Source organism: Agelaius phoeniceus, chromosome 23 (genome assembly GCF_051311805.1).
Source record: "Agelaius phoeniceus isolate bAgePho1 chromosome 23, bAgePho1.hap1, whole genome shotgun sequence".
NCBI lineage: Eukaryota > Metazoa > Chordata > Aves > Passeriformes > Icteridae > Agelaius > Agelaius phoeniceus.
Genome location: NC_135287.1, coordinates 2,192,857 through 2,213,073, shown reverse-complemented (window position 1 = coordinate 2,213,073; position 20,217 = coordinate 2,192,857). Strand labels below are relative to the sequence as shown.

The window sequence follows — 20,217 nt, the reverse complement described above, 5'->3', positions numbered from 1 at the left end:
GTGAGGGATGTTGATGGCGATTCTCGAGCAGCGAGATTCTCTGCTCCCAGGGAGGGAACAAACCCATGAATAAAGAACCCCTCTGGGAATTCCCAGCTCCATGAAGCTTTATCACCTTCAAACACCGGCTCTGGCGTCGGTCGCCCAGTGATGTTGGCTGCCCGCCTTGTCCCACCTCTCCCCACAATCCTGCTTTGGGATGCGCTGGAGGGGCCGGCTGTGAGGCAGGGATGCTCCCCGAGCCCCCCGGCCGAGGCTGGATGTTGTGGAGACGCAGTTCTGCCCAGTTCAGACCCGCTCTGACAGCTCAGGGCTGCCCGTGCTTCCCGGGGTGGGCACATGGAACACGTCCCGGTCCGCGGGCACGGGGGAAGGCAGAGAAAGGGGCAGAGGAAGGGGCAGAGAAAGGGATGCCGCGTCCACTGGGCTGCAGGTACGAAGGAAAATCACCCAGAATGGAAATTCTGCTTCTTTGATTTTTGCTCTTCCACCTGTCTGGAAAAGGTGTCTGGTGCTGGTCACCTGTGAAGGCTGTGAACGAACTGAGAACGGCCCTTGGAGCAGAGGGTTAAAGGAGACAGGAAAAGACAAACCTATCACTGGATTGATTATTTTGACTGTTCCACTCCAAATATGAACCACAGGTGATGCCTGAATCTGCCTGGCCGCAGTGGGGCATGAATGATCCAGAAGGGAGGAATGATCCAGGGCAGGAGATCTCTGTGATTCCCTCGCCTCCCTGTCACTTTGGGATCGTCTCTCTCTGCTCATGGCAGTGGGGATGGCTCCTTTGGGATTATCGGCCCCATTTCACAGGTGGGGAGGCACGGGGTCCCATCAGCCAGGAATAAACCCAGCCGTGCTAAGGGGCTGACCATACTCATCATCTTCCTCCTCACAGCTGCCGTGCCCGTGCAATGCGTCCCGCAGCAGGGAGAACGCGGCTGTTGCGGTTTATTTTCCCCAGGATCAAACCCTTTACCGGGCTCCTTTTCCTGCAGCCACTGGAGCTGGCAGCCTTTTCCCTGCCCGTAGGCACCGCCTGGCAGAACAGCTCTCGGAGCAGGGGGTGGAACGCCGCTGAGGCAATGTGAACATAGGCAAATCAGCCAGCGTGACGCGTATCTGAAGGTGTTAATGAGTTTATAGATGCATGAATAATTACTCGTGAAAAGCACGGTGAGCTGCCGAGGTCACAGATGGCTGGAGAATGACAAGACAGCGTTTGTGGGGACGGAGAGTCCCGCTGGCACCTGCGGCAGAGCGGGACACGGGGCGACCGAGCACAAAGGCACAACCACGGCGCTGAGGAGCCTGAAATTCAGCAGGAGCAGCTCCGGCTGTGCTGCAGTCAGGGGCTGGGATGGGGTTGGGATGGAGAGCAGCGAGGAGCTGTTTGCCAGCGTGGCTGCTCCTCGTTAACATCCCCGTTAATGATCCCGAGCCCGAGTGCGGCACTGACTGTCACAGATATTGAACTGCAGGGTGCGATGGACACCGTGAGGGCGAGATCATCCCAAGGGATGGAGATCTCACAGGACGCTCGCAGAAGGCAAATGGGGAAGCAGAGGGAATAATGCTGGCACTGGGAGGGGGGAGAGCTGGAAAATCCCGGGGTGAGGGGAGGGAGGTGCTGGGCACTGCCCGCCTCCTCCTGCTAAAGAGGTCTCACTGCTCCCCATCAGCAAGGAGGAGTTTTTAACTTGATCCTTCATTGCATTGACAAAGTTGGGGCATTTTATCAGGAACTGTTTGGCATCCAAGGCTGGGTGTCTGATGGCTGGAGGAGGATGCCCACACCAGCTGTTGGACACAGCAAGGAGGGGGATGAGGGACAGAGGCAGGGGGCTCTCCTCAGACTCTGTGGAGAGAAGGAATTGGGGAGTATTTCCTGGGAACGTGCTTGCTGAGGGCAGATGAGGGTGGGGAGGCTCTGATCCAGGCAGGGGAAGGGGCTTTGATGCCCTCTCCCTGCAGGTTGGATGTCCCAGCTGTCCCAAACCCTGCCAGCACCAGGGTCAGAGATCATGGACCGTCTCTTCCAGCTCCTGAACGGCACTGATCCAATGATGTCATTTCCAACTGCTCTATTTTCAGGAAAAATGCCTGGATTTGGCCAGGAAAGGGAAGAATCGCCCTCCTCCAGTCCAGCCAGACAGGGAGTCTCTGCTGTGTCACATCTGAAAGTGCTCAGCTTTAAGTGTGAACCCTGTTTGCACTTACACAGTTCCACTGTGCTGTGACCAAACCACCTCTCACCAGCCTGGCTGATTAACCAGAGGAGCTCCACAACCTCTCCCTGTAAGGCATTTTTTCCCAGCTCTCAAACAAATATTGTCATTTTTTCTGCACCATTTCCACCCTGCCAGAATCCTCATTGCAACGTGCCCAGCACAGCTCTGCTCCCAGCCTCACCAAGGCCCAAGCTGATTTGAAATCACCCCCTGGCTCCTGCAAATAACCTAAGAAAGTGCCCAGGATGGCTTCCAAGATCCTGTGCTTGAGCTCCCACCACCATCCTCTTCCTTGTTCACTCAGAGTGGGAAATGTTCCATTCTGCTGAGGCTTTGTGTGTGTTTCCAGTTATGGTCTGGAGTGGGATTTGGGTTGATCCCAGATGCCCCTGTGGGAGCCAGACCTGGGCTTGGAACTGCTGATCCCACAGATGATGTACAGGGTCCCATGGGGAGAAAATTTCTCATTTCCCTTCATCCCAGCAGATTGTTCCAAACCCAACCCCAGCCTCCTCTGTCCTTCCAGCCTTGCAAATCCCACCATGGACTTGCAGATTTCTCAGGGCAAAGCCCGACTGGGAATGAAGGGTCGTGCACAGGAACCCCAGTGGTGCTGGGATAAGTTGCCAGATCTCCACCTCCTCCTGCCTCATTGTTTGGAGGCTCCCTGGCTGTCCAAATACTCTGGCAATCCTGACAATCGCAGCGAGCAATTCCACCCACTCTACGATGATCAGCTTTGCCTTCCCACCAGGCATTCATGGAACAGCTTTTGCAGGCAGGACATACAAGTGCTGCCCAAAAATTGAGATTTAGAGGTGGAAAAAATCCACCCAGCAGCCTAGAAAGCAGCCACTGGCTTCTTCAATCCCTTCCCCCTTTCCCATCTGCTCTTTTATCTCTTTTTTTTTTTTTTTTTTTTTTTTTCAGGATTCTTTGCCATTTTTCAGCTTCTATTTGTCACCAGCAAGTGAAAGCCAAGGCAGACTGGGGCTGAGCCACAGAGAACAGTGACCACAGCGCACAGAGTGGTGAGGATGCTCAAGCTGCGTTTCCCGGCTCTCAGCCATCCACCCCTTGCCCTGCCCGTGTCCGTCGGTCCCCTCGGGTGAAGGCGGTGGCCTCGGGAGGGTGACAGCTCCCCGGTGTTACAGACCCAGGGCAGGCTGGCCTCACACCCAGCCCCGTGCTCGCCCTGGGCACAGCCCCGCTGGGTGATAAGCTCGTTATCACCCCGTGCTCGCCCTGCCCTCTGCAGCTTTCCAGGTGCGAGGTGGCAAATTTGCTTCGCAATTAGCCCGGCAATAAACCCTTAGCAGCTCTCCCTCCTCGTTAGCCAAGTTTCACTCGAGGAGTTTTTATGGCAAGAGAATCTCGAGAACAGCATTTTTGGAAAAGCATCTTTGCCTCGAGTGGTTATTAGGGGGCTGAACGACACGTGTCTGGGTTTGTTACCATCAAACCTTGCCCGGAGCAATCGCCTGGGGAGGGAAGGAATTCCTTACCATCAGCTGCTTGATGGTCGGGTGCTCCTCCGCCTCCCTGCCCGAGGCCGGCTCCTTGTGCACGATCTCCACGCGGATGTCGTTCTTGGCAGACACCACACCCTTGAGATCTGCGAAAAGAGGGAGAGGGACAAGGGGCTGAGCCCGAGCTTCGGCAGGGACATCACTGAGGAATCCCCGCAGCACCTGAGAAAATAAACCCGGCTCAGCGAGCCCACTGGAGAGCTGAGGAGCAATATTTGTGTTGCCAGAAGGTATGGACAGCTCAGACTATTCCTACAGGAATTCCTTTTGGAGCTCACGGTGGTGAAAAATGCATGTATTTTATGATTGGCTTTTCGCAAATATTAAAATGAATATTATATGTGTTGTGTTAAAAAGTAATGCTGTATTAATTCTCTTAAGTAGTGTGTTCGATATAGTTTTAGGTTATTAAAAGTGTTAAAATAGAAACTATGCTATGTAGGATACTTTTTTAAAGAAAGGACTCACAGCAAAATAGCAGCCACAGGACACCTGAATCTTTCAGAGAAAAATAATTTATTGCCCCATTATCAGAAGAAACTTCTTCTCACCTCGAAGGTGCTGTTAGGATTCAGAGGAAGCAGCTGACACTGCCCAGACAGAATCCTGTGTTTGAATGGAATTTATCCATTTACCTCATCATGGATGAGGTGTATGAATATGCAACAGGCTGTTGCTTTTAAGGGTTAATCCTCTGTTAACGTGGGGCCTTTTTTGGGCTCGTGTTGCCCAGAAAAATGTACCTGGATGTCTGGAACTCTTTGTCTCTATTGTCTCATATTGTCCTAATTCAAATTGTCCAAATTATTATTACTCTAATTGTATTACTATTTTAATAACCATTTTATTACTATTAAACTTTTAAAATTTTAAAACCAAGTGGTTGGCGTTTTTCACACGGTGCTGTTACCAGGGGCTGGGCTGTAGCAGAACTGCTCCCACAGGCAGTGAAGTCATTGTCCAGCCTGCTGATCCATAGGAAATACCGCTCCTGAGGGATGGACCAGCTCTGCCCAGGCTCTGGGAACCCCTGGGAAAAGCCTCCCCCAGTCCGGAGTGCAGACAACACATGGAAAAGGCCAAGCCATGAGCACAGATGGAGCCAGGGACAGCTTTATCATCTCCAAGCAGCCTGGAAATGACAATGAGAGAAGACAGCAATATTCCTGGAGAAACTCCCTGCCTTCCCTGAAGGTGTCAGGCGTGCTTTGAACAAGTCATTCCAGCAGGAGGAAAGCGCGGAGCAGCGGGAGCGGCGCAAAGCCGAGATGAGAAGCAGAGATGGAGGCAAATCTGAGCAGCGAGACCTCGACAGCTTTGAAGCTGTCCCCCAGCCACGGGCCTGGCTCTCACCTCCCGGGATGGCTGTGCCAGCCCTCCCAGACCCAAAAACTGCCTTGAACCACCGGTTTGTCAGATCTACCTCCAGCTGACGGATCCAGCAGCGCCCTGCCAAGCCAGGATTGTGGGGACCAGTCCAGAAAAGGCTGGACTGCCCGGGAGTTTTATCTCTAAACCAAATTGAATGATGTAACTGACACCAGCTCGAAGCTCTGTCCTTGAATTCATCTCTCCCAGCATCCCCTGTCCTCCACACCTCGCCAAGTCTCAGGGCACAAGGCAAAGCCTTGCACTGGGAACTTACTACAGCTTCTTTTTTTAATGTTGTCCAGCTGGGACCACGTTCCTGGTGCTGGAGCCTCTGTCTTTAATCACAAGGAGATGCTAATCAGTGTCTTGCAGCTCCTCTCCCAGGAGTGTTCCCCCTCAAATAACTCTGGGCCGTTAAGTCACTGAAGATATAACAACAGTAACAACAGATGCGCAGTAAATTTTTTTCTTTTCCAGAGCCTCCAGGCTCAGTGTGTCTGCACCTGGTCCTTTTTTTTTTTTTTTTTTTTTTTTTTTTTTTTCTGCATTTTCCCAAAACATGGTCAGGAATTGCCTCCCCCATTGCTGTTAGTTGTGGTCAGTGGCTGGGGCAGGAGATTCCTTTCCTTCTCCAGAGTTACTCTGGGTCACTGTGTCCCCCTGACACAACAGTGCCTGCAGCCTGCACCGGGTTGTTGTTATAAATGATGGCACAATGCTCCAGTATTTGTCTTGGGAGAGGAATCTGCAGTCATCCTGGCAGGAAATGAGTCCTTCTCCTGCTGTCCAAGTGCTCTATCAATCCCATCATTCCTGAGCTGATCTGTGTAATAACTCTGCACATTGCACATCACTAACAGTGATGAAATTCCTTTCCTCACCTTTCAGCCTGGTGTTCCCACCCTCCTGCCACCAGAGACAGTGGCCACAGCATTCAGCTGCCATCAGCACCTCAAAACTGGGGTGAAAGCCCATCCACCTGGCACATCCAAGTCCTTCCCTGCAGGGTTCTGCTCCCTGAGTGTCACTGGGCTCTGGTGCAGCTGCTGGTGCTCCCAGTTCCCCCAAACCCAAGGAGAGATTGTTTTGGCAGCTTCCAGTGGCTTTTGGAGCCAGGTGAAGGGGAACTGGGTGGCCTCAGTGCCACCAGCACCCCATGCATGGAACTCAGGCTGGGGAATCCCACCTGCACTCTGGATTTGCTGCTGTCCCCAGCTGGGTCTGGTTCTCCCCTTCCCACAAGGTTTTGGGAAGGGAAGAGAGATCAGGGCAGGGATCTTCACTGATCTCTTGGCTGATCTTGTGGTGGTGTTCACAGGGGTCCCAGGAAGAGAGAAGAGATGAGGATGAGATGACTCCATGTTTCAGAAGGCTTGATTTATTATTTTATGATATATATATATTATATTAAAACTATAGTGAAAGAATAGAAGAAAGGATTTCATCAGAAGGCTAGCAAGCAAGAAGAATGGAATGACAACAAAATCCTGTGACTGACCAAGACAGTCTGAAACAGCCAGACTGTGATTGGCCATTAATTAGAAACAACCACATGAGACCAATCCCAGATGCACCTGTTGCATTCCACAGCAGCAGATAACCATTGTTTGCATTTTGTTCCTGAGGCCTCTCAGCTTTTCAGGAGAAAAATCCTAGCAAAGGGATTTTTCAGAAAATATCATAGCTACATGATCTCTTACTTATTCTGATCCCAAAGTGAAGTGGCAAAGAAGCCTTGTAGGGAGCACAGGGACCCCTGCCCTGGCCTGGGGAGGCTGCTGACCTCTCCCTGGGAATCACACTGCCAGGGGAGCAGCAGAGCAGGGAACACTCCCAGACCCAGCAGCCTGTGGTGTATTGGAGACCCAAAAACCTTTTCTGAACAGGATAGCACCAGAAACACAGCAGAGAAAAGGGACTTCAAACCCTGCCACCACATCCCCAGTGCCTTCTTTCCAGAACCTATCTTCCCAGCCCTGGTGAGGAAAATTCCTCTTTTTCCTGATTTATCAATGGGGTAAATAACACAAGGCATTTGGCTGGGATAGCCTTGTCCCCTCTTGGCTTTCCCCTTGAAGAGCAGCCCATCCTTGCATGCCTCCAGCTTGTGAGGGTCTAAATCCTGGCGTTTCCACCACGTCTGGGATCTGTTGTCATGGCATTCCTGTGAAACTGTGTGTCCTGTAAAGAGCCCTGCACCATCTGGTTCCATCAAACGAGAGGGAAATAATGAACCACACGCTCTCTGTTTCTCTGAAGGATGTGGCATGGGGAAAAAACTGCCCATGGGCATGGGAACACAGCTTGGCCCTGCTTCCTTCAGGTGCTTGCATTGGCTCTTGCTGCCAATTGACATCACACTGGCCTGGTCTTGGGTGCTGTCCATCAGCAATCCTTCCCAAAAAAGCAAGATAAATGGCTTCCCCTATTTAATTCATTAATTCTTGCTAATAGAGGCTGTGGGAGTTCAAAAAAAAATGGGATAAAACAGGGAGAGGCATCATTATCACACTGAAAATTAAACACATTTCTGCAGTGGGGGGTTGTGTGTCCTTACTGAATCCAGGAGCAGCCTGGTGTCTTTGATGGCTTTGTAAACCATCAAGGGGGGAAAAATAAAAGAACAACAACTGGGTTTTCTGGCACCCACGTGAGGAGTTTGGCATCCCGGAATCCGCACCACGCGTCTGGCGCGCCGGGAGCAGCGCCAAGGATCTCCTCCTCTCCCCAGAGGCTTGGAATGCTCCAGACAATCACACTCTTCTCCCTCCTGCTTTGGTGCCTTTCACGGAGCCAACAATCCTCCTTTAATTTCCCGGTGTCTTGTTAATGAGGCCAGACAATGCTGCACTGCTTCCCTCTCCTCCTCCTGTACCTGCTTCTCTAATGTCACTTTAACTTGTATTCCCACTGCAGCCAGACTCCAGAATGCACAAGTCCCACGAAAAACCCCTCTGCTGGCTGTCATTCCTGCCAGGAATATGCATATCAGGAAAGTTGGAATTAAAACAGAAGCAGAACTGTGGAGGGTTTTTAAGCACCGATGTGGCACAGTGAGGATGCTTCTCCTTCTTGTACCTCAGGATTCCTCCAAGGGAGAGATTAAGAGGTCCCCTGCACACCTCCTGAGCTGCTAACAGGGATCAGCAGTTACCCTGGCATGTCTTCCATAAACCCTTCCCTTTTCCCACAGGGCTGCTGTTTGCAGCAAACACTTGGTAGACCAACAGGAGAAGCAGCTTGTGCAGAGAAGTAAATTCAGTAAATTGTGTCGGTAAATTCAGGCTCTGATTTCTCCCTGCTCCACTCAATTCACCCTCTCCCCAGAGTTCTCCCCCCAGCCCTTCCAAAGGGGTGCAGCGAGTAGGGGGTGACTGTTACAGTGTGATTTCAGGGTTTACCTCAGAACCTCGGGTCCCTCCCCTGCAGATTCCCTGCCAGGTGTGTCAGTCCCCTCTCCTTTCCCCTCCCTGACCCCTCCCAGCACTGTCTGTCAGTCCTGGCATTCCAGAAGGGCATCAGTGATTGGCAGATCCAAAGGATGCCCTCTGTCCCTGGGGGGCACTGGGCCATCCAGGTGTCCTTTGTCCCTTTGTCCCTCCCCTCCTGTCCCTGCTTGGTGGCTCCCTGCCCCTTCCCTGCCCCTCTCCCCGGGGTTCAAAGGAGCAGCAGCCACGGGCTCAGGGAGTTCTGTTGGAGCTGGTGCTGCATTCAGAGGCCTGAGGGCCAGAATAAAGCTCTGGATCCAAACCCTCCATCAGAACCGACTCCTTTCCTTCACCATGGCCTTAAAGCTTCTCCACAGAGGGAAACCTGAGGAGCAGCCCCTGTTATGGGGGGAAGCTCCATCCCAGCACCACCAGAGCTCCTGCAGGCCTGGACTTGTCCCCACGTGCCAACTGCAGCACCCAGCCAGGCAAAAGTGTCCCTGGGGTGAAACACCACACACCCAGCCAGGCAAAAGTGTCCCTGGGGTGAAACACCACACACCCAGCCAGGCAAAAGTGTCTGTGGGGTGAAACACCACACACCCAGCCAGGAAAGAGTGTCTGTGGGGTGAAACACCACACACCCAGGCAGCCCAAAGTGTCTGTGGGGTGAAACACCACACACCCAGGCAGGCAAAAGTGTCTGTGGGGTGAAACACCACAGTGCCGCTGTTTGGTTCAGCAGCAGGGCCAGACAAGCCAAGGCACGTCCCGTACACAATATTGGGGATATTCCAGGAGGTGACACTTACTCCTCTGGGAGCGGGCGCAGCAGAAGGCGACGATGGTGGCCATCAGCACCAGGAACGCCACGCCGGCCCCCACGGCCACCCCGATGATCACTGCCATGGGCACCGACTCTGCAAGAGCAAGGAGAGCAAGCGTGAAGCGGGCTGAAGGTCACAGAGGGGCCTTTTCCCCCAGGGACCCACCCCTGGCTACTGGCAAGAGGCTCAGTGATGAGCCCAGGGAGGGTTTTGGGGCCTCCTTCCCTGCTCCCCCATCCCTGCGTGGTGATGTGGGCACGGGCTGCCCGTGGGATGCTGCAGTTTATACAACCCTGCTCGTTCTGTGCCTCAGTTTACCCTGGGAGGAGAGGAGGGGGGAGCCAGAGGAGCAGATTAGCAACAGCTTTGTTAATGCCCTGCAGGTTAATGCATGAGCTTCTCTAAAGGATGAAGTGCAAAAGAAGATTGTGTGTTAGTATTATAAAGAAAGAGAAATGACATCCGAGCAGGCTGATGGATGACTTAACCCAAGTCATCATTCACAGCCCCTCCCTATTTTATATCCCAATTTCCTGCCTTCTCCTGTGGCTTATCAACTGTCATCCTTCCAAAATTCCTGAGGGTGCTACAAAGACTGGGACAGGAGGCATGGCCCATGCTGGGGCTGAGCACTGTGGGGTGGGATGTGTGGGCAGGGTCTGGGGGAGGCAGAGCACCCTCACATCCTTCTGCCTACAAGAACTCTGTCACCAAATTCCTGGTGGGGATTTTGGGCTGTGGCTCAGCCAGCAAAGCTGATTTATCTACGCAGGCCCTGACAGCAGCTTGTGAGGTATGGGGAGGGTGGAATGGGAAATCACATTTATGGTGAGGGGGTCAGATTTGGAGCCCCAAAGCCTTTTTATCCTCCTGCTCTGTCTCTGCAGTTCCTCCAGGCACAGCTCTGACTTTGCAGTGAGTGTTGGTTTGGATTAAGGAGGGGCAGCAATGGGCAGCACTCACACTGTAGGACACCACAGCTGTGGGTACCACAAATTGCCTTCCTTGGCTGGGATGATAAAGCTGCATCCCAAAGACCCTCTCCCCTAAAGCTGCAGGTATCTCTAGGTCCCCATTCCTCTCTTTCTAAACACTCTGTAGGATCTTGTGAACCAAAAGAGGGATAACCCTGTCTGGGATGGCTGGATAAGGTGGGTGAGTGTGTCCTCACAACTTTCCTGGACAGCTCCTTGGAAGGTGTTTCCTTCTTGGAGGCCTTGCCTGGGAAATGGATGGGATGAATTTATGGAAAAATGTATGCAGAGAGGTGGTTCTCCTCAGAGGTCTGTGCAGATGGGGACATGGATGCTGCTGGACCCTGGGGACACAGGGGTGACCCAGCTGAGAAGCAAAGCCCAGGGGTTGTCACTTGACTGGGTGATACAGGAACTATTTCCCATTGCCCATGAGTGTGGGGCTGGGGGTGGGCACGAATTTCATCCTGGACCTGAGAGCACAGATCCCACCTGTGCCTTCCATCCTTCTCAAGGGGGACACTCCCCTTCTGGTGGGACTGGGGGCAGTTCTCATTCCACCAGCATCCCCTGTGTGGTCAGCAAAGAGTGTCTTCCTTGTTTGTTATCCCTCTCCCAAGTGGGACAGGAGGGTTCTAAAGCCACTTCAAGGTACCCTTAAGCCATGGCTGTGGAGCTCCTGGGTCCTGAGCCCTAAGTTGGGAACTGCAGGTGATAAACATGTGGTGCTGATTGAGTTTAGGCTCTGCTCACACTTGATCAAAACAGAACTGACGTTTCTCACTTTGTGGCTTGCTCATGGATTTCCTGCTAGGGCTGCTGGTCCCTTGATGTGTCACTTGTCACTCAAGCTGGGCCACTGGTGACACGACTCAAGTGGCCCTGAACCAATCCATCACCAAACCTCTGGGAGTGCCCAGCTGGTGAAAATCCCTTCAGTCCCCTGCTGGAGCTCAGGGAACAGGGGCTGCAGCTGGGTCCAGCTGCCCCAGGAAGCTCACCCTAAAATCAGCAACCTCCAGCCCAGCAGCTGGGCCATGGCACAAAGAAACCAGGAATTTCTGAGGCCGCCTGCTAGGCAGTGCTCCTGCCAACAGTGGCAGCTCCTCATGGGATTTTTTGGCCTTCCAAGGGGAATATGGAGCAAGGGGCTGGAGAGGCAGGAGCCTGGCTGGCTCTCAGCTCTGGGGAATGGGATCTGCAGGGCAGAGCTCAGAGAGAAGCAGGTGGTGATGGGGATGAAGATGATGAAGAACCATGCAGGGAATGGGGTGTGGAAAATCTCCAGGGCTCTCCTGGGCTGGGATAAAGGAAACTGCAAAGAGGCAGTGACAGAATGGGGGGGGATGGTAAACTCCTGTAGGGCTGGGTGAGCTGAGGGAGGGGCAGATTGCTGGCTCCCCCAGGAATCCTGCTCTGGGGCACAGGACGAGGAACCACAAGGACAGCACCTCCTGCAGATCTGCCCCAAGATCCATCCAAACCTGCTCTGGTGCCAATGGATGCTGGCCATCACTGTCCCACTATGCTGAACCAAGCTGATGTCTGCAAATAACCCTGGAAACATGTACTTTTCCCTCTGTTTTTGTCCCAAAGTCACACTCTGTGGGACTTCTGCAACATTTTAAACACGGCTGAGAAACAGCATCCCCCTTCCAGTGACTGAGGAACTGGGGCAAAGAAAGTGCTGGTTTCCAGAGTGGGTCAGTGGCACAGGGGGACTGGACCACTCCAGTTCCCCAGTCCTGCCCCAGTCACTGCCCTGCAGCTTCCCTGCACCCCTGCCTGCCCTGCCTGCCCTGGGGAAAGCTGCCGGGCCAGGAGGAGGACGCTGGGCCCTCAGGTGTGGTGGTGGCTGGGGACAATTCACGTTCACCGTCAGCTCATGATTTCCATACCTGCTTGAATACCAGCTCCTGATTTCATTTCCGTACCTGTTTGAAAATAAAGCAAGTGTCCACAGCCTTGCACAGCCCACGCGCCCACCGCAGCCTTCCTGAGCGCTCAGCCCTCTGCTCTGCTCTGCTCTGCCTGCTCGGGGGCTGGCCCTGTGAAGGGGACCCTGCAGTGTCCCCTGTGCCACCCTGCGGTGTCTCCTGGCCTGGGCAGGGCTGTCCCCTGTGCCACCCTGGCCGGGCAGGGCTGTCCCCTGTGTCACCCTGTCGGGGCAGGGCTGTCCCCTGTGCCACCCTGATCTGGGCAGGGCTGTCCCCAGTGTCACCCTGCAGTGTCCCCTGGCCGGGGCAGGGCTGTCCCCTGTGCCACCCTGTCGGTGCAGGGCTGTCCCCCCTGGTGGCCCTGCAGGGACGCTGGGTGTGAGCTCGGCTGTCCAGCCCCCTCTGCTGGGACCCAGGCTCGCCGCCGAGCGCTGCCTCTGACTGGCAGACGACCTGGAAAAACCACTGGCTCTGTTTGCATTGGAAGAAGCCCAAGGCTAATTTTAAGGGGTTCATTTAGCTCTGATTTAATCTGGACGCCAGCCTTGCCTATAAATCACGGCTTAATGAGAACAATCCACCTGCCTGCCCTGGCATTTAATAAAATAGAGGAGAACTGGAGTTCCTCCAGGAGCTAAGCATTCCTCACACAGGCCATCTCCCTCCCCTGCTGTGGAGAGCCCCGAGAGTGGAATTTCCCTGGCCATCCCCTGGGAATTGCTGGGTGTGTGAGCCCAGCCCTGTGGGACACGCTGGCGTTGTGGCTGGTGGCCAGGATGGAGAGTTGCCACCAGTCCAAACGCCTTCCTCTGCTCACCCCATCACCGTGGAGCAGGGGCGTCTGCTGGGAGCAGCCACTCCTCTTTCTCCAAGGCTGTAAATGATCCTCCAGCCTGGGCAGTGACATCACCTTGTACTGTGGGACAGGGAGTAAGGGGTGCAGGATCAGCCCGTGCCCTCCAGCTTTGGCAGGACAGGTAAAATCAGCAATACCTTACCAAGCAGAGACTTTACAGGGTTTGCCCCTGCTCCTGCCCCTTTACCAAGATCATGTGCCTTAAGGATGCAATCCTGCAGCTAGCACAGCTGGAGCCTTGTCACCATCCTTCCTAATTTCCTCTGGCATCCCAAGAGCTCTCTGAGCACCTCCTCACAGCATGTCCCCACTCTCAGAGCCCAGCCAGGTGCTAATTCCCAGTGCCCCCAGCCCCAGCAGCCCCCAGCAGTGCCCACCTTGCTCCTTGAGCCGGATGATCTCGGTGTCGGAGCCAAAGCTGTTCCAGGCCGTGCAGTTGTAGATGGTTTGGAAATCAGCACGGACGATGTTGCTGATGGTCAGCGTGGAGATCACCCCCTCATCTGTGCTCACCGTCTCCACCGTGTAGCGCCCCGAGGTCCCAGATTCCAGAACGTTCTCCTTCCAGGACCAAGCCTGCCAAGAGAGACAGGGGTGAGCCTGGGGCAGCCCCCGAGGTGCTGCAGGCACCCCCTGTGCCCAGGGTGATACTCACGATCCGGTCTGGCGGCGGAGTGCTGCGGATGAAGCACTTGATCTGCCCCTTCTGGCCGTGCAGGGCGTGCTGGGTCTGCGTGCTGGAGATTATGGGGGGCCCTGTGGAGACAGGAGAGGCTGCTGGCACCCCGTGGGACTGCTGGGGATGGGGAGTGTTAGGGGAGCCCCAAATGGATATTGGAGTCCATGTCTGAAGGGCAGGGATGGAGAAACAGCCCCATCTCCTCCTGTGATGGAGAACATTGAGTGGAGGCTTTGGGCTCTGCTGGGTTTTTGCAAAACCCCCACGACCCTCATCTCTGTACACCCATCCCTGGTGCAAAGGGTCCTTCTCCCATCTCCTTGGGGAGCCTGGCCTCTGAGAAGGGCAGTTTGCTGCAGGAGCAAAGCAGGATCCCATCCCACCTGCTGTTCCTCTTCTGTGCCCTCCCAGATTCATTAGCAACCATTAAACTAATTGCCCTCCAGGGCATTAAGGAAGATGTGGTGGAGAAGTTTCTGCTGGAAAACTTTAACACCCATCAGCTGGGCTCTCCTGTGCCATGTGGGTCATGAAAGGAGCCAAGGAGACAGGGTGGGAAAGGCTCTTCCTGAGCCAAACACCAGTTTGGGATGGGAAATGTCCTTGTCCTGCCTTGGTGAGCATCCTGAGCTTGGGAGAAAAGGGATGGGAGAGGAGAGCATGTGGTGTGTCCCTCACTCTTCTAACAACCCTGATGGCCCCAGGGGAGCAGCACAAGAGCTGGGATCCTAATTGCTGTTTATTAACCTCCTTAATTAAAGCAGATTTGCATTTCCATGAGTGGCTTGCTGCTGGCAGAAAAGACAACAGCAACAACTGGGCTGCAGGGCAGGGAGAGAGGGGTGGCAGGGGATGTCAGAACTCCCCCTGCTCCAGCTCTGGAACTTTGGGTGTTCACTTGGGGTTGCCACGCCTGGTTTGGAGTATGTCACTGGGTTTATCAGTAATACAGCCTTGTGGATTTTTTCCCATTTTCCCCACCTCTCTGCCCTGCACCTGATGTGCTCCTTTTAAAAAAAGTCTCAGGGATTTGGAGTAAAGTGGAAAGAAAGATTTGCCTGGGTATTCCTGCCTGATTCTCATCCAAATCACCCATTTATAAATTTCAAAAATGCACAAAAATGTACCAAAATGCTAAATCCTTCACTCTCGGGCATTTGTACATACAGCTGCCTTTTGGAACTGTCCCAGTAACCCCTTCCTGCACCAAACTTGGACACTCCCCACACACTCCCCACTGAGGCACAGCCCTGTCCCTGCTTCCTTACACAGCTCCAAGGGGAGATGGATGGAAAACAAGCTCATTGAAGCACAATTCACTGACCAGTGACCACGGTTCTGGCAGCTCAGGAAATTACTACTGGAAGGGAGCCGCCATCAACATCAGGAATAGCAGGAGCTGGGCGTGAAGGTCAGGACTTGTTTTGCTGTAATGGACACAGCAGTACGGCTGTGGAAGCTTCTGCCCTTTTTGATCGAAGAAGGCAAAAAAAAAAAAAGACACTTTGTTGTGTTTTTCTCTCTAAATGCTCAAGATGTTGTTCTAGGCACGATCCCAAGGTGTGAGTTCTTGTTTATCCATCGCTGAAAGCTCAGCTTTCCCAAGGGTCTCAGTGGAGGTGACTCCTTGCTTTGCCTGAGGAGCCTGCTGAGGCCATTGATGCTCCTGCCCACCTGATGATTCCAAAGCCAGCAGAGGCAAGAGCAGTGATGGGATCTGCAGGCCAGACCTAAACAGTAATAAAAAGAACTGTCTCCTTTCCATTTTGATGGTTGTACGTTACTTATAAATTCTGGAAGTGCTCCAAGACTGGGTGACGCTAGAGAAAAATGGCTTAATAATCATTAAAAAGATCATTTTCCCCAAGGCGAGTGGATTTTAAATGGCACAAATGCCAATGGCTTTGGCTTTTATTATTGCTTCAGGAGTTCAGAGTCGAAGGCTTATCATCGTGATAATAGTAGATGACTAAAGACTATTTGTGAGATGAACATGCCCAGAAATAATAGCACGAAGTTGCAGCCTCTTCGCATTCAGGGCTGGTGTTTGATTCTCCACCAGGCTCTGGCTCCTTATGAAAGATGCCAATCTCCAGCTTGGCATTCAGCACTGAGTGTGAGACAGCCCACAGGCAGGGAAAAGGCTCTAAGCAATGTTGCTATGGATATAAATGATGGAGCTATTGGTGGAGGTTATTTTTAGCACCTCGGTGCCAATTTATTTGTGCGGTCCTGGCGGCTCACACAAAAGAGAAGTCTGAGGTGGAAGCCTTCAGGAATGAAAGGATAGGATGGCCTTGGCTTCTCCAGTCTGCTTGAGTCCATCTGAACTTTTCTCTCAAGCACTCAAAATGATTTGGCAGGAGAGTTTTGTTTAACTCCTTGCTTCCTGCAGAAGTCCTGGGCTGGCTGGTTCTGCCTGGTGTTGATTACAAAGGAACACCACAGAATTATTTGGGTTGGGAAAGACTTTTAAACCCATCTCATTCCTGATCCCCTACCATGGGCAGAGACATCTCCCACCAGAGGAGGTTGTTCCAACCTGCCCTTGAGCACTTCCTGACACCCAATGTGCTCCTGACCAAGCGGGGTGGCAGGTCAGCCCCTGCCCTGCTCCCAGCTCTCACACATGCCCAACTTCCTTGTTGGGGTGAATCCCAGGCAAATGATATCCTGAATTAATCACCTGGAGCTGTTCAGCCATTCCAACAAACTTCTCTTGCAGAACAAGGTGGGCAGGGGTGGTGGTCCCTGCTCAGCAGCCCCTGCCAAGCCTGGATGGTGCAGTGACAGATGGGACTGCTGCCGATCTGCCTGTGAAGGTGACCTTGGGGTGCTTCTGCTGGGGTGGGAGCTGTGACCAGGCTGGGTGCAGTCAAGAGCATCGAGGGGCTTTGGCTGTAAATCCAGCTGCTGCTGATTTATGATGGCACCAAGTTCCTCCTTTCCCTCAAGCCTCTTCTGCTCTGGCTCTGCCAAATGCTGCTGCTTTGCATAATCCTCCTTCCCACTCACCAGACTTTGAATCCTATCTGCTTCCTTGCAGGCTGGTGGCCTTGGCTCTGGCATGGGGTTGGGCTGCTCGGCAACCACAGCCCTGTCTGAGGGAGCTGGGTGGGAAGGGCACAGGATGCTCTCCCACCCCACCACCACCATGCCATGATTTTGGATAATTTTGGGAGTGGATGGGCTGGTAGGACCACAGGCTCAGAGTGGGTTGGGTGATCCCTCAGCTGGGATCTCTGTGCTCGGTGAGATGGATCAGCCCCCTAAAATCCAGGTGCCCTGACCAGGGGCAGTGCAGCCAGCCCAGAACACAACTTCTCAATGCCTGATTTTTCTGTGACAGAGGGAGGCATCTGGTAATAACAGACAATTGTATCACCCTCTGGATTTAAAATCACTTCAAAATATGAAGGCATTCAGCTTCCCCCTTGAATTACATCAGAGCAGGCTTCCATCAGAATTCATCAGCTGGATTAAACACACTGTGCCGTGCTCTGGAGCTGGAATGCTGCTCCCACTGCGGGACAGGCTACCTCTTGTTCTTGGTGGATGTGGGATGTGGGGATGCTGCTCAGGGGCTCGGTTCTCCTCACTTGGAGGGCCAGGAGATCATCCTGACCCGGAGGTGTGGGATTCTCCCTTGGTCCAACACCTGCAGTGACAACCTTGTCACCTTTGGGGTGCACCTGGCAGCATTTCCCATGGGATGGGGTGTACAGGCAGTGAGTTCCTGGCAGATGCTCAAGGCTGAGCAGTGAACTCCATGCATGGATTTCATTTGCTGCCCATCAGTTTGACCAGGCATAAACTGGGGGAAAAAAACAAGAATTGCTGGAGAGAAACTTTTCCAGTCAGTGCTGCATGCTCCAAATGCCCCAAGCTGTGAGGAGCTCTGCTCTGCTCTGCTCTCTGCCCTGTCCCTGGAGGTGTCAGGGAAGGAGCATGTTCTTTGTGCTAATTTGTTGCTTTGTTTTCCGTGAGCTCATTTAATTGTAATTAAAACCCAGCAGCTGCTGGGGAAGGAGACTGAAGGCACGAGGAGCTGAGTCCAAGTCAGGGAGTGGTTGGTTTTCAGTGGTTGGTTTTTAGTGGCTGGTTTTCAGTGGCTGGTTTTCAGTGGCTGGTTTTCAGTGGCTGGTTTTCAGTGGCTGGTTCTCAGTGGTTGGTTTTCAGTGGCTGGTTTTCAGTGGCTGGTTTTCAGTGGTTGGTTTTCAGTCCCTGTGTTGCCCTCAGCTTCCTTTTCTAGGATTATAGAAACCTGGAATAGTTTGGGTGGGAAGTGACCTTTAAAGGTCATCCAGTCCAACCCCTTGCCATGACAGGGACATCCTCAGCTAGATCAGGTTGCTCAGAGCTCTGTCCTTGAATGTTTCCAGGAACTGGGGCATCCACCGTGTGCATTATCTATGTTTGAAATCAATGCTTGCCTGAGCTGCCTCCTGCTTATGCTCTCCTCTTGCAACAGTGAGTGGGGAGTGAAACCTGCCAGTTTGTCATGCAGGTGAGAGACAATGCAAAATTCATCCTCTGCTTACACCATTTGCAGCCTGCCTGGCTCTTTCCCTGCTGTATTTATGCTGAAATTTGTTACCAGCTGCTGTGAGGTCCTGGCCAGGGCCTCATTAAACTCCAGAGATGTGGCTGTGAGTCCAGAGCACATCCTGACATGGTGCTGGATGAGCCCCAAGCAGCCATGGAGATATCCTGACAGGAATCCTGACAGGAATCCTGGCAGGCAGAGTGTTCACAAGTATCCTCACAGGAATCTCACAGGTATCCTCATGTGGGATGGAGAGTGTGATTAGGCTGCTGGTCTTGGATCCAGACTCAATTCCCATCTCTCCAGGAGTACAATAGAGACAACAGCACTCTCCGACCTCGCGAGGGTTTTGCAAGATTAATCTATTAAAGATTTAAAGCTGCCAGCTCCCAACTACTCAATAAATCCCTGTTGATAATAGGGAACTGTGTGGGGCTGAGCAAATGTTGATTTTCTTTTTGATTTAACTTGTGCATTTCCAGGCAAAATAATGCAAAATCCACTTTACTCCAATTGCCTGTATCTGTGATTCAACTGGGGGTGGGATTTGCTCCAAAAGGAAGTATCTGAGGGGATAATTTGGGAACAGGAGCTGTCAGAGCAACAGGATCAAGGCAGGAAGGGAATGGGGGTAGGGAATGAATGGTGGTAGGGAAGCAGGAGAGAATGGTGGAAGGGAAGAAGGAAGGAATGAATGGCAGGAGGGAAGGAATGGCAGAAGGGAAGCAGGAGGGAATGAATCACAAATGGGAAGCAGGAGGGAATGGCAGAAGGGGAGCAGGAGGGAAGGAATGGGAGGAGGGGAGCAGGAAGGAAGGAACGGCAGGAGGGGAGCAGGAGGGAATGTCAGAAGGGAGCAGGAAGGAAGGAATGGTGGAAGGGAAGAAGGAAGGAATGAATCACAAATGGGAAGCAGGAAGGAATGGCAGAAGGGGAGCAGGAGGGAAGGAATGGCAGAAGGGAAGAAGGAAGGAATGAATGAATGGCAGAAGAGGAGCAGGAAGGAGCGGCAGAAGGGAAGCAGGAGTGAATGGCAGAAGGGAAGCAGAAGGGAAGGAATGGTGGAAGGGAAGAAGGAATGAATGAATGGCAGGAGGGAAGGAATGGTAGAAGGGAAGCAGGAAGAAATTGCAGAAGGGAAGCAGGAAGGAATGGCAGAATGGGAGCAGGAGAGAGGGAATGTCAGAGGGAAGCAGGAAGGAATGAATGTCAGAGGGAAGCAGGAAGGAATGTCAGAGGGAAGCAGGAAGGAATGTCAGAGGGAAGCAGGAGGGAATGAATGTCAGAGGGAAGCAGGAGGGAAGGAATGTCAGAGGGAAGCAGGAATGAATGAATGTCAGAGGGAAGCAGGAGGGAAGGAATGTCAGAGGGAAGCAGGAGGGAAGGAATGTCAGAAAGGAGCAGGAGGGAAGGAATGTCAGAAAGGAGCAGGAGGGAAGGAATGTCAGAGGGAAGCAGGAGGGAAGGAATGCCAGAGGGAAGCAGGAAGGAATGTCAGAGGGAAGCAGGAGGGAATGAATGTCAAAGGGAAGCAGGAGGGAAGGAATGTCAGAGGGAAGCAGGAGGGAAGGAATGTCAGAAGGGAAGGAGGAGGGAAGGAATGTCAGAGGGAAGCAGGAGGGAAGGAATGTCAGAGGGAAGCAGGAGGGAAGGAATGCCAGAGGGAAGCAGGAAGGAATGTCAGAGGGAAGCAGGAAGGAATGTCAGAAAGGAGCAGGAGGGAAGGAATGTCAGAGGGAAGCAGGAGGGAAGGAATGTCAGAAAGGAGCAGGAGGGAAGGAATGTCAGAGGGAAGCAGGAAGGAATGTCAGAAAGGAGCAGGAGGGAAGGAATGTC

General features: G+C 53.0%; 1 protein-coding gene across 3 annotated transcripts in view; it reads right to left on the bottom strand.

Annotated features, from left to right (window-relative positions):
- KIRREL3 (kirre like nephrin family adhesion molecule 3) overlaps positions 1-20,217 on the bottom strand; it is a 403,514-nt gene that overhangs the window by 4,894 nt on the left and 378,403 nt on the right. For 2 of the 3 annotated variants that reach the window (XM_054647558.2, XM_077189824.1), the window contains 5 exons: positions 13,812-13,912; positions 13,534-13,732; positions 12,262-12,297; positions 9,375-9,482; positions 3,740-3,849 (listed from right to left, as the gene is read on the bottom strand). In XM_054647558.2, coding sequence (XP_054503533.1) covers positions 3,740-3,849; positions 9,375-9,482; positions 12,262-12,297; positions 13,534-13,732; positions 13,812-13,912 — 554 coding nt within the window. The remainder of the gene's footprint in view (positions 1-3,739; positions 3,850-9,374; positions 9,483-12,261; positions 12,298-13,533; positions 13,733-13,811; positions 13,913-20,217) is intronic. The other variant, XM_077189823.1, reaches the window with a different exon arrangement.